General features: G+C 45.3%; 1 protein-coding gene across 3 annotated transcripts in view; it reads left to right on the forward strand.

Annotated features, from left to right (window-relative positions):
- The window catches only part of FAM124A (family with sequence similarity 124 member A), a 70,261-nt gene that overhangs the window by 23,469 nt on the left and 32,092 nt on the right, over positions 1–14,700 (forward strand). For all 3 annotated transcript variants that reach the window (XM_083169705.1, XM_083169704.1, XM_083169703.1), the window contains exon 2: positions 12,113–12,144. In XM_083169705.1, the coding sequence (XP_083025831.1) occupies positions 12,113–12,144 (32 nt within the window). The remainder of the gene's footprint in view (positions 1–12,112; positions 12,145–14,700) is intronic.

Here is a 14,700-nt window from a genome sequence, read left to right on the forward strand (position 1 = left end):
AGTTTAAAATGGCCGAGCCTATTTATTTACTGTACATAATCCTGCCCACATTCCTGCCCATTTTTTTGACTGACAGATTGATAAAATGGACCTCGACGACCACAGATCGTTGATCATCGGTCATCGTTAGTCGCCCGTCGTATGACATCGTTTTTCGCTTTTGTTTTGAATTTTAGCTTGTCGTTCGTTTTGCACTATCAAGGTGATAGCAAACGACGGTCGTCAACGATGTGTCGTTACTAGCACATCTTTGTGTCTGTATGGGCCTTTAGTTTCTAAGCCTCTCCTTTATGACAACACGTCCGTGAAATCTCAAGAGCCCTTTGCTGGAGTCACTGTATAAAGGTTTAAAGAGCAGCAAATAACACATACAATATTCAGATTTCTTTTGTATGTGCGAGATAGCATTTGATCTCTGAAGTGGTACTTTATATTTCACAGCTGATGTCATTCAGTGACATGTCGGCATTGTCAAATGCGAACACGATGAGAACAATTCAGCTAGAGATGGTTGAGGATCTGAGATGTGTTTTGGGGAAAGCCATTGTTATTGCAAACCTAAAGTTGATGTGCCAACAGACAGCTATTTAATGTGAAGTACATTCACACAAGTCTCATTCCCTGAGCTGAAGTACAGTGGCTACTGAGCAGTACAATACCCGGATTAAGGCTCTGTGAGTCTAGCTATGAATGCATTATAGCTCACTGCTCAGCATTGGAGATACACATACAGTACTTAGTAAGTCTGCGCACTAAAGGACATGTACTACATATAAAAGTAGCTAAGTCACCCATAAACCACCTGTTGCCGCTCACTTCACCAGTGAAGCAGACGGTCCTAGTGGCTTGATGACCCAATTCATGTAATTGTGACAATATATAGAGAGGGTGGGGTTACAGTGACGTAATCATAATGAGATGAGTGTTATGATTGGCTGAAAAGTTTAAAGCTTGTATACTTGCATAAAATTTGAAAATTTCCACTCACTGGTGTACTCACCCTTTTTATTTACTTTCAACTGTATATTATGAATAGCTTTTCAATTTTGGAGCTAGGGCTGCCAGGACTTGCAGTATTTGGTGTATTATCTCTAAAGCTTAATGTAAAGGTGCGTACACACAGGGGCGATTTTGTGCAAAATCGCAGGAAATATGGTCGCTGAGCGACCATATTGCCCACAATGGGAGTGTGCACCGGCGATATATCGCCGGGTGCGCGCTCCCGTTTTTGCCCCTGTGGTGATCGCTGGTCGCAGGAACATGCTCCAGCTGATTACCACTGCGGCTCCCCCCGGCAGTTTCTTTTTCATCAGCGACCATCTCTGGTCGCTGATGTAAAGTAGAAACTCCCCCGTGTGTACACAGCATAAGTGTTATCTTCCTGCTACTTGAACCTCTTCATATACATTGTTCTGCCTTTTTCCACTGCTTCCTTATCTACATATCATCTGCAACACTAAAGCCCCATACACACTGGGTGATACTGAGCTGAAAGCAGCGCATTTTTACCAACTGAGTTGCTTTCAGCTCAAAAGCTGCCCAGTGTGTACGGCCTGGCGATGAGCGCTCCTGCATTGTCGCCAACCACCGCTTGTCTGCTGGTGTAACAGCATATGAGCAACGAGGTGGACGACTTTTCATAGCACCCTGATAGAAAAGCTGTCCACACCTGTGAAAATCGCTTAGATGGGCGAAAATTGCTCGGTGTGTATGCACTGAGTGGTTTCAGCCCAGTGGTTTTTTTCCCCCCATCATCACTGTACATACACGCTGGGCAAAATCAGTGTGTATGCGTCTTCACTCCATGAGTAGTTTTCTGTTAATGTTAAAATACCATTCCTTCTGTATTCTGCTTTCAGATACTTGTGGCCTACATGCATTAGGGTAGGGATGGAGAACCTTGGCACTCCAGCTGTTGTTGAACTACAGATTCCAGCATGCCTTGCAACCATTTTAGCATGTCCAAATAGCAAAACGGTACTTGTTTCCTAGCACGGCCACAATCGCGGGCATTGTGTGCCTTAACTTTAAGGCACACGATGCCCGCGATTTCCTTTGAAAAAAGCAGTACTCGGGTACATCGCGTCGGTCGTGTGCCTTAAGAAGGCACACGACGCGACCGACGCGATGCCCACGATTTCCCCATAGGCTTCAATGTTAAAATATTTTAACATTGAAGCCTATGCGCGCCCGACGCGATGCCCCTGATTTCTCCATAGGCTTCAATGTTAAAATATTTAACATTGAAGCCTATGCGATGGACCCGATTTGTCCATAGGCTTCAATGTTAAATTATTTTAACATTGAAACTGAGTCCATTTAACATAGGAAAAAATGGGAAAAGGCCAAATAAGGGCCATTTCTCATTGGGTATGGCCCCGTCATGTGTGTAAAAAATAATGGCCCCCCATTGTGGCTGCCACCCCCACGATTGACGCGAACCCGAAGCGTGGCGAGCCCGCGAGGGGCGGCGGTGTGCGTCCTCCGACCTTTTCATTCCCCTACTATCCACGTCGGCGTGGAGTTGAGAATAGATTAGTGTGGCGAGCGCAGTGAGGGGACGCTGATACCTGTGAAGCCCGCAAAGGGACGCAGGGATCTGTGAAGGTATCAGCGTCCCCTCGCGGGGCTCGCTGCGCTCGCCACGCTGCGCTCGCCACACTAATCTATTCTCAACTCCACGCCGACGTGGATAGTAGGGGAATGAAAAGGTCGGAGGACGCGCACCGCCGCCCCTCGCGGGCTCGCTGCGCTCGCCACGCTTCGGGTTCGCGTCGATCGTGGGGGTGGCGGCCACAATGGGGGGCCATTATTTTTTACACACATGACGGGGCCATACCCAATGAGAAATGGCCCTTATTTGGCCCTTTTACCATTTTTTACTATGTTAAATGGACTCAGTTTCAATGTTAAAATAATTTAACATTGAAGCCTATGGACACGATGGACCCGATTTCTCCATAGGCTTCAATGTTAAAATAATTTAACATTGAAGCCTATGGACACGATGGACCCGATTTCTCCATAGGCTTCAATGTTAAATTATTTTAACATTGAAGCCTATGGAGAAATCGGGTACATCGCGTCGGTCGCGTCGTGTGCGTTTTGGTATGCACCCGACGCGACCGACACGATTTTTTCCGACACGACCACCATGATAGAAATCGTGGTGGCCGTGCTAGGAAACAAGTACCAGCAAAACTGTTGTAGGGAATGTTGGGATGTGTAGTTCAACAACTTGAGTGCCAAGGTTCTCAATCAGGTCGGACTGCCTATATCCGCTTCAGACTGCGGGCCGGGGATCGGGAACTCCTGGGCAGCGTCTGAGCACTCGCCCAGATGCTGCCCGGCATCATTTTGGTCGACACAAGCATTAGGTCGACAATCAAAAGGTCGACATGGGGTTCTTCACTTTTTTTTTTTTTTTTTACCTGAATGAAGACAGTCTAGTGTTCCTTCTAGGAACTTCGGCTATTATTTTACGTCACTATTTTGGGCGGCCCCGGGACAAAGGGGCAAGCCCGGCCACCGCCATCAAGAAAAGGGGGCGGGCCCAGCCGCCCCTGTCACAGAAGGAGGCGGGCCCAGCCGCCCCAAAGACTTTGCACTGCCGGGGAAGCGCCAGGCATCGCTATCTACAGGGCGCCGGTCTTCCACCGGTCTCACATGCAGGGAGGAAGGCAGGCTGTTTTAGCGGGGAGCTGCCAGAGAGACAGGGCGCATTTTGCCCTTTAAAAATTGGGCAGGGCGCAGCGCCCCGCTAAAACAGCCTAGCGGGAACACTACAGTCAACATGGACACTGGTTAAAGTGCACCGCGTCCCCTCGCATGGCTCGCTGCGCTTGCCATGCATCGGCACACTATTTTATTCTCCGACCATGCCCTAGTGGATGGAAGGGCATGAAATACTGCATGTCTGCTCTAAAACCAGTAAAAAAAAAAACATGTCAACCTAATGCTTGTTAACCATCATGCTTTAGACCAAATGACCGTATCCCATCTTGAGCCCCATTGAAAATGCCATCCCAGGCACCCCTGGTCTGGAAAGATCTGTTATGATTGGACAGGGTTTTGGGCTCATCCTCTGCTTAGTTGCGAGAACTAGGGAGTTTAATAGGATGGAGAGGCAACCTGTCATTGCCGAGCCCCGTAGTAGCCTCATCTCTTGCCTCCATGGTAGTTAAGCCACTGAGCATCATCTGTGTATTGGTCATAAAGGCAGAATCTATGAATATACAGGCCATAAATGAACATGATTATTAATTGACAGACATAGAAGGTCACCGGAATAACAATTACTTTCCTGTGTGAATACTCTGTATATGAGATGCGGACTGGGGAAACATTTAATACATAGGAAGCTGCAGCTAAAAACTCGGCTGTTTGCGGATGCAATAAAACCCTACACTGTAAGAATGAGATTTCCTCACATATTCTAATGTTGTTCTAAGCTGTTTTAGCTATCAGTGTGCTCCAGTAGACTCTGTGAGGTGAAGTAATGAGTGCACTATAGCAGTAAGGCCAATGGTCACCTGTACTGTCACTCGAAATTCTCACTTACAATAGTATTTACCCGCAAAAATGTATAGATTGCTTCATTTTTTATTTTTTGCTGGATTGGGTCCCTGTATGGTAGATTTTAGCCATCGTGGGCAAATTACAAATGTTAGTGACAGGAAGGAAACTGCCTGCCAGAGTAAAAGGAAATATGGCACTTGGTTCTTTTGGGAGAGTTGCTTTTTTATTTTTATTTTTTTTTCGTCCATCCTGGTGACACAGCTCAACCATGGGATGTAGGAGGGTCCACAGGATCAAGGCACCTATGCTGACTTCTTTTTAGAGGCATGGCTCCTCCCTTCTGCATCCCAGAATTCCTCAGTTCGTTTTAGGTGCCCACCGGAGTGGGTGCTGTGCTGGAGGTGAGGAGAAACACTGATGGGAGCTGCTGAAGGGGGAAAAGGCGCCAATAGGCTTCTTTCCCCACTGAAGCAGGGACTTGGTCTCTTCCTGCCCTCTGTTCTGTCACCCTTACTCTCCATACTGTAGAGCTGAAGGAGGATTTCATTGCAGTGCAGAAGTTTCTCCTGGGCAGCACTTTTCCCGCTGACAGATAAGTACACTGCTACTTTATTCTGTACAATTGCCTGACATTGTGCACTGTGTGTGTTTATCATGACAGAAAGGTGTAGTGCTGCTGCTCTGGGGGAGGGAGCACTGGCCATGGTTATTAACTGCAGATTTTGTGGTGTCAAATTAACCATTGAACAGATGGATCAGCAGGATTTGTGCCCCTCCTGTGAGTCTGTGCCTAGTAAGGCTCAAGCCCAGAGGTCTGAGCAGTCCAGAACCTGCATGGGCAGCTGCGTTGGGGAGGTCTATGAATGCTTTGGTTAAGGCTTTGAATAGGCATAGAGATGACCTGGTGAAATCTCCTGGCCCCCTTTCCCCTTCTCAACCCTCTGTGGGCTCTATTACCCCATCCCAGGGGGACCCAGCATTGCTGCAGGACACTGCACAAGTGTGTTCATAAAATGAATGTATTTATGGAGCAATTTGCCAAAACCCCTGAGGTTACTTCGGTACTTGTGTATTATCTGGGCGCCCAAGATTTCCATCGTACGACATAGTTTTGGTAGCATCACATGCGATCCGATTGCATGTTATGCGATGCGACCAAATTGGACCCGATTTTTAATTGTACAGGCACCCTGATGGGTGATTACTAATGTTAAATGCACCCCCATTGTTAACGCCACCCCCACTATCAACGACCACAAGAAGCGTGGCGAGCGCCGCGGTACGCGTCCTCCGACCTTTTCATACCCCCACTATCCACGTCGGCGTGGAGTTGATTTTAGATAGTGTGGCGAGCGGACGCGGATTACTTCACATGTAATCCGCGTCCCCTCGCAGGGCTCGCCACACTATCTAAAATCAACTCCACGCCGACGTGGATAGTGGGGGTATGAAAAGGTAGGAGGATGCGTACCGCCGCCACTCGCATGCTTCGGGTGGGGGTGGCGTGAACAATGGGGGTGCATTTAACATAGTAATCACCCACCAGGGTGCTTGTACAATTTAATATCGCATTGCATGCCATTTCTAATGGCATGCGATGCGATATTTTATCGTACAGTGCGGGTCTGTGGTCCCGGAAATCGGGTCCCATTGCATACCTTAATTAGTGGTATGCGATGCGATGGGCACCCAGATAATACACAAGTACCATTACTTCACCCAGACACCCCTTATCTACACCTCCCCTGTTGACCTTAGATTCTGATTAGGAGGGTGTGTGCACGGAGGATGTCTTTTGGGATCAGAAGGAAGAGGTTGAATCTTCTGTTAATGGTATTGAGCACCTTCCTTCCCACCACGTCAAAACATTAAATGTCCAAGTTTCCGGCTTTTAAGCCATCCTTTTGTTCCTCCTTTCGAGGGAGTGCGTCTAACCGAACAGGCAGGAAGAGGAAAGTTTCCAGCCAGTAAGGGAAGGGTACCTAGATCCTGTTTTGGGGCCTTCGCTAAAAACCATTCGTACAAAAGCGAGGATAAGTCCTCCGCATGACGTATTGGAGTCTCCCCGTTCTGGTTTCAGAGTGGCAGGAGGGGTCGCCTCCTGCAGTTTCGGGAGCAGTGGAACATCTCCACCACGGACCCTTGGGTTCCATCATTTCAGAGGGTTACAGAATAAATCTCAGGGGGTCCCCACAAAGAGGTTTCTCCCAAAACCCTTACTGCGGGAAGTTCGCCTGCGGAAAGCTCTCTTGGGTGCGGCAACGTCCCTTCTCGAGAAGGGAGTGGTGGTCCCGGTACCTCAGGAAGAAAAAAAGAGAGGATTTTATTCCATTCTCTTCTTGGTCCCCAAACCAGACGGATCCTTCAGACCCATTCTAAATTTGAAGCCTTTAAATCTGCATCAATGGGTGGACAATTTTCACATGGAGTCTCTTTGATCTGTGCTGTTAAGCATAGAAGCGGGGGAATTTGTAGCATCAGTGGACATCCAAGATGCTTATCTGCATGTGCCAATCTGCAGGGAACATCAGTCTTTACTGCGTTTCGCGATAGGAGAGACTCATTTACAGTTCCAGGTTCTTTCTTTTGGCCTGGCAACAGCGCTGAGGGTCTTCACAAAGGTGATGGCTGTCATGGAAGTGGCTCTCAGGCTTAAGGGGATAGTAATTCTCCCATACAAGTGGTTATCCAGACTATGCTCAGAGCTCGCAAGCCTGTATCCGCTGCAAATTACCGTTTTGTCTGGAAAATCTATATCGAGTGGTGTGAGCGTCAGAAGGTACACCCATCTAGGTTCAAGGTCTCCAGACTGTTAGAATTTCTCCAAGATGGGTTTTCAGCAGGGCTTAGCCTGCAGTCTTTAAAGGTACAGTTGTTGGCCTTATCCATTTTCTTTCAGAAAAGGGTAGCCCTGTTACCTGAAGTACAGGCTTTTTTGCAGGGAGTCATGAGGCTTAAACACCCATATAGGCAGCCGGTGGCGCCTTGGGACCTGTCTTTAGTTTTGTCAGTGTTACAAAAACCTCCATTTGAGCCTTTAAGGTGATCTTATCTTCAATTTATGTCTTTTGATAAAGCTGCAGTTGGCAGTGAAACGCGTTAGTAGGACAGCTAATCTTAACGCCCAGGACCTTCAAGTATTGACAACTTGCCTGTGTGGACTCATGGATACCAGTTCTATTTCCCCCCCCCCCCCCCCCCCCCCAGTGGCTCACTTCCACCCAGCCACCACATTGGGAGGACATCATATCCATGTGAGCAGAAGCCCTTTTCGACTTCCCACCTTCATCCACTTGGCGGACACCGCGTTCTGGACCCCCTTGGTGGCCACGGTCCATCTCAGACAACCAAAGTGAGGGGATACCAGTTATTGCGGAAGCCCACTTTCCTTTTTCCTCCAACGGTAAATACAGTGCGGTAACCACTAGTGAGGATTACCATCATCAAAAAAGTGGAACTTTAGTGAACAACAAGGTCACCTACAAAATCGGTAAAGTGCACTTACATGTGACTAATTGTTTCCCCCACCCTTCCTTTCCCCTTGGGCCATCTCCGCACTTTGTCCACTCCCCTGTGGCGTGAATCATTTATTATGCAAACACTGTGCATTTTTATTGTAATTGTTATTCTATATGTTTTTATTTAATGCAAGTAAAGTTATTATTTATTTATTTATTTATTAACAGTTTCTTATATAGCGCATACAAATTCCGCAGCGCTGTACAGAGCATAGTTATGAGCAAACACAAAACAAAATTACAAGACAGTTTAGGACAAGTACATAGTTAATACAGATAGTTACATCAGGGGACAGGACACTGAAGCAATTATCAGGGTGGCAGTGGTTTATATATTCTAAGAAAGGCACATGAGGAGAGAGGGCCCTGCCCGTGAGAGCTTACATTCTAAAGGGGAGGCTTAGACAGACAGGTATAACACAGAAGGGGGAGAGGTGGGCATAAACAGGTTAGGATGAGAGATGGTCAGGTTTTATGCAGGAGGGTCGGAAGAGGTCAGCTTAGTGTTTGATATTTTAAGTCTAAAAAAGCGATGGGTCATCCAAGAGTAGATAGAAGAGAGACAGTTGGAGATATGAGTTAGGATGGAAGGAGAGCGATCAGGAAACGAGGGGTAGATTTTAGTATTTTCGGCATAGTGGAAGTCGAGTGAACAAATAAGTTCACCCAGAGAGGACATGTAGAGATAGAGAAGAGGGCCAAGAATAAAATAATCAGGGACACCTACTCTCAATGGAACAGCAAGAGAGGTAAAATCATTAGAGGTACAGCTGGGCATTTTCAAAACTGACAGTGCAAGTACAAGCATAAAGAGTGATATTCAAAAAGTTTTAGCAGATGGAGAAATGGTGATATCACAACTGAATAGGCAGATTAAGCAGCCAGGAGTAGTGTGATGTGAGAATGAAGTGAGCTCACTCAAAGCAGTCTTGGTTTTCTGGGTTGCTGGTGTCTTTCTGATTCACTTTGATACGAAGATGTTAAGTTGGTTGGCAGTTTCTGTCCAGTTTAAGTCCAAGCTTTAATCTATGTAACTGTTTTCGCCCTACTTAAAAATATTCCTACTTTAAAATATGACAAACTAACAATAGTCAGCTTGCAATGGTCAGCAAGGCTGTGGTCAGCCTTGTGCTCACAATATATACTAAAAGCTGTTTCTAAGTTAATTGATTGAGACCCCACCCAGCCAGAGCCCCTCTTCCACTAGCAATAAAACTAAGATAACAAATGGTAAGAGGTTACATACCATCCCAGCCACTAATAAATTCTCACTCACTTTCAAATCTTATAAAAATATTTGCACAATTACCTAAATATAGCAATTTGCAAGCAGATACTACAATACTGGTGTAACAGATGATATGAGTTACCTAAATATAGCAGTTTGCAAGCAGATACTACAATACTGGTGTAACAGATGATATGAGTTACCTAAATATAGCAGTTTGCAAGCAGATACTACAATACTGGTGTAACAGATGATATGAGTTACCTAAATATAGCAGTTTGCAAGCAGATACTACAATACTGGTGTAACAGATGATATGAGTTACTTTAAAATATGACAAACTAACAATAGTCAGCTTGCAATGGTCAGCAAGGAGTAATTTTGTACCAAACACTTGCCATTTTCTTTTAGTGCTGCTCACATGCCTTGTGTGTGAATAGTGTTGTGTGTCTTGGAAACTTACCGTTTTGTTGGCTATAGCTTCAGCGGGATGCGGTCAAAATACCGACAACCATTGACTGACAGTCAAAATCCCGACATATAGAATGTAGACAGGTGAAAAATTCAACATGTCTTTCGGTCGACAGGTCGCGAGGTTGACATGGGTTTTTTCACTGTTTTTTGACCCGACATGTGCGACAGGCGGTATTTCATGCCCTACCATCCACTAGGGTGTGGAGGGAGAATAAACTAGTGTGCCCGAAGCATAGTGAGGGGCTGCGGTTGACTTCCAACTGTGTCCATGTCGACTGTGTCGACATTCGGGTAAAAAAACTGTGAAAAAATCCATGTTGACCTGTAGACCGAAAGTCATGTTGACTTTTTCACCTGTCTACATTCTATATGTCGGTATTTTGACCGTCGATCAATAGCTGTCGGTATTTTGACCGTCGGGATTTCATACCGAATCCGCTTCAGCTAGGCGAGTTTCAGAATTGGGGGGCCTTGTCTTGCAGGTCTCCGTTTCTGATTTTCAATGAGGACAGGGCTGTGCTTCGTACAGTGCCTAAGTTTCTACCTAAGGTAGTCTCAAGTTTGTATTTAAACCAGGAGATTGAGCTCCTGGTGTTTTGCCCTCTGAGGAGACCAGAAATAGGAAGAAGTTGAAGAAACTGGACGTTGTTCACGCCTTGTGCATATACGTTGAAAGAGTAAAGGATATTTGCAAAACTGATTTGCTTTTGGTACTATATGACGTACATAAGAGAGGGTGGCCTGCTTCTAAGCAGACCATTGCCAGATGGTTAAGGTCAGTAATTGCCTTTGCCTACACTAAGGTAGGTAGACCTACTGTATTCCTTCATGGATAAATGCACATACCACCAGGTCAGTTACTTCCTCTTGGGCTGTGCGTCATGGGGCTACAGCGGAGCAGTTGTGCAGGGCTGCCACCTGGTCCTCTGTTCATACCTTTACAAAATTCTATAGGTTCCATGAGTTTGCGTCCAGGACGCTTCATTTGAGCGAGCAGTGATGAGAACTGTAAGACTGAGCGTACCCTCCCAAAGGACCGGCTCTCGAACGTCCCATTGTTGAGCTGTGTCACCAGGATGGATGAAAGAGAGAAGGGGATTTTTGTAAGAACTTACCGTTCAAATCCCTTTCGGAGTCCATCCTGGTAAAAACAGCGATCCCTCCCTTACGCTCAGTAAGTTATACCGTTCATTTGTTGTCATGTTATATGGTTATTATTTGATTGTGCATATTAATATGTTCAGGCGTTGTGCTGAGTAATGTATCCTAGTGTGCATTGAACTGAGGAATTCTGGGATGCAGAAGGGAGGAGTCTTCCTCTCAAAAGAAGTCAGCATAGGTTCCTTGCTCCTGCGGACCCTCCTACATCCCATGGTTAGCTGTGTCACCAGGGTGGACTCAGAGAAAGGGATTCGAACAGTGAATTCTTACAAAAATCCCCTTTTTCCTTCATCGTACTGTAAACTAGTATGTTTAAACAGAAAAAAAGTGTTTTGTATGTCATCCTCATTAGAATGCAGCGTATCCATTCTGTAGCAACTAGATTTATGAGACCTTCTCCTAAATATGTATTTTTGTCACGGATAGTAGTTGTATCCAATCCTTTAACAGGCATTCCCAACCACGGTCCTCAAGGCACACCAAAAGTGCAGGTTTTAGTGATATCCAGGCTTCAGCAAAGATGGTTTAATCAGTATCTGAGGGATTCTGATTAAACAAAGTCACCTGTGCTCAAGCCTGGATATCACTAAAACCTGCACTGTTGGGGAGCCTTGAGGACCGTGGTTGGGAATGCCTGGTTTATAAGATGAGTAGGATTGGCGTATGGGCCATAGGGTTTACATTATGAAGGTTGACCAGTAAAGGTCGACACAAGCATTAGGTTTACAGTCAAAAGGTCGACATGGGTTTCCCCCCCCTTTTTTTTTTTGTCCCGAATGTTGAAGTAAGTCAACATGGATGCCGTATCCGTGTGCTGCGCTCGCCATGCTTTGGGCACGGTGCCTCGCGATGCTCTGCACGCTGTTATATTCTCCCTCCACATCCTAGTGGATGGTGGGGTATGAAATGCTGCCTGTTTTTGAAACAAAACATAAAAAGCTTGTGTAGCCCTTCGGACCCTGTCAACCTATTCATACGTCGACCTAATGTATGTGGACCTTCATAACGTTGACCTAGCGACCCTATCCCTATGATTTTGATCCCTTGAGCCCACCATATACATACTGCCACCGTCTGTAAGCAGATTTATGTTTTATTTAATCTTAAACTGGTAAATATTCTGGTGTTATTATATGTTTATCTGACATTGTCACTAGCAGTAGACCAATCGCATTCCAGATTCATTTACCTAATGTGTGTGTTTGTTTTGCAGGTCAGACTACAGCCGCATGTCCTCTACAAGCAGTAAGTATAGTTTATTGTACTGTATATACAGATTTTTTTATTTTTTTATTGTGATTTTTTTTATACTTGACTGTCGTCAATCCTTTTAAAGGAATCCCTATTTTACCGCTGTGTTCTCCAATATTCTTACTAGTGTTAATAAATAGACCTTCATGTTTAGAGGACGGACCAGCCACACAAGAGAAAATAACAGCAACAAATTATTATTATTATTCGAGCATCGTGGTTATTAGGAGCCCTGATGCAGAGAGGCCATTGCGCGAAATTAACCAATCAGCAGTCAGCTCTTTTATATCAATATTGGCCAATCACCCACATAACTGTTGCAGGTATGTGGGTGACCGATACGGAAATACTGATATCCCGGAAAGTCCAGCATTTCTGTTCATTGCAATAGCTTGAACGGTGAAAGACTGATAAATCGGGTAGGTGTATTCTCTTCTGCTGCCGACTTACAGACATTTCTCCTGTTCCTTCACATGGGAAGCAATGGGGAATGTCTCCTCCCTGGGGAGCGGCAATATCTGCAGTGTCTGAGGCTGATATAGATATATAATATTGTGCGTATAAAGAATACAATACATTGGCCTTGCACTCGCTTTTGCACTGAAATAGCTGACCAACACTAAGTTAACACTTTAGTTTTCAAATACATAATGTTGTTAATTTTATACTGACTCATGCCAAATGCATACAGTTTTATGTGTGTATTGTATGCATTTGCTCAGCCAATGTACACAGAAAGACAGATTTCAGTCGGGCATATCACAAGTAGCCTAGCATAAAAGCCGGATTACACCTGGTACGCGTCATTTGTACAAGTGTGTATTCTTGTAACTAACAAAACGCCTAGAGAGATGCTTGGCAGTGTTAGCAGCAGATGGCAAAGTTGTATCAATCTGAAAATGATGTGATATCATATGCACAAGCGAGAATAGTGTTTTCACATCGATTACCAAGGGCCGGATGTATCAAGCTTCAAAAGTGATAAAATGGAGAGTGATACCCAACCAACCAACAATCATATCCTACCTGACATGTCACAGGCTGGGTTTGAAAAATGACAGGAGCTGATTGGCTGGCTATTTCTCACTCTCCATTTTATCACTTTTGAAGCTTGATACATCCGGCCCTAAATGTGAACGTCACACTTCGCACTTCATAACATTTTAAAAATGAGAAGACTTAAGGTGCCCATACACTGTGCGATTATTGGATGCGTTTTGGTCCCAATCGCATCGCACGCAATCAGGACCTAGTTCAAAATGTATGTGCAGCACATACTTTTTGAGCTGCGCGATGGGATGTGCGCATCACACTACCCCGCTTCACCATGTATGGGCACCTTTATATGGTTTATACGTTTTAGACTTAGAATCTTAAGGTTCCCGTACACGGTGCGATTGTCGTGATGCTCCTGCGGACATCCCATCGCACAGTTCAAAAAGTATGCGCTGCATGCGATGCGATTATAGTCCAAAATGCAGGCAATTCTCGCAGTGTTTATTGGCACCTTTAGAATCCGTACAATGTCTTATTACTTAGTCATATTGTGAGTAAGACGGATTTTCTGAAGAGGTAACGCTGGACCTGACAACCCTGACACCAGGCGTCTCATCTCAGATCATATTGAGGGTAGTAGTATGAGGACGTGTGTATCTTTTTTGCCACTAGATTAGTAAATGAATGCTACAATGACATTCCAATCAGTGGCCGGAACTGTGTTCACTGTGTAAAAGCCCACAACAAACACTAGGGGAGAAACAGGGTATGCTGTGACCAATATTGGTGTAGTTTCCATGGAAGAGAACCAGACACCCATGTTTATCCATGTTCCACCAGGTTACTGACCCTCTAATAATTTGAGTGCATAGTCTGGACTAAAGGTGGCCATACACACGCAGATTTATCTTCAGATCTGGCTGGTTGGAACAAAAACATGGTTATGGATGAGAGCAAATGAAAGTTGACCATTTGCTTGGAAATGCTGGAAAACTGACAAAATGTCACTCATCCATAACCATGTTTTTGTTCCATCCATCCAGATCTGAAGATAATACTAGTGTATGGGCACCTTTTAGAGGCGGGCCCAGTCTGACTCTGTCTACCCCTATTCCATCTTGTCTGGTTTAGGCACCCACATGTCAATATATGCATACTGACAGACCTATTTGTGCTTGCACACAGAGTACAGAAATGCCCATGTGATGCAAAAACCCACTGTAGTATGGCCAATTGAAGGCTCATTCTGCATAATTTATTCATTTATGGTAATTAAGCCACAGAGCGCTAACATATAAACCTCCAGACAGTGATCAGGTTGGTCTCGCAGCCTCCACATGTTGCTGTTGTGTACATAACAAACCCTGATATGTCCTGTATGTTTGTCAAAATGGGTGAGGTGGGTGACTGATAAAGCTGACGTGTTGGCACTTGGGGCACAGGGCCGAAAATGCCGACTGCAGTCAGAAATGTCTGCCTCTGTGAGCAGCGAGCACAAGAGTAGCTGTGTCTGGCTATCCCTGTGCATGTTATATTATAATGTAGGTGTAGACA

This window comes from Crinia signifera, chromosome 2 (assembly GCF_055691185.1).
Source record: "Crinia signifera chromosome 2, ASM5569118v1, whole genome shotgun sequence".
In the NCBI taxonomy this organism is placed as follows: Eukaryota; Metazoa; Chordata; class Amphibia; order Anura; family Myobatrachidae; genus Crinia; species Crinia signifera.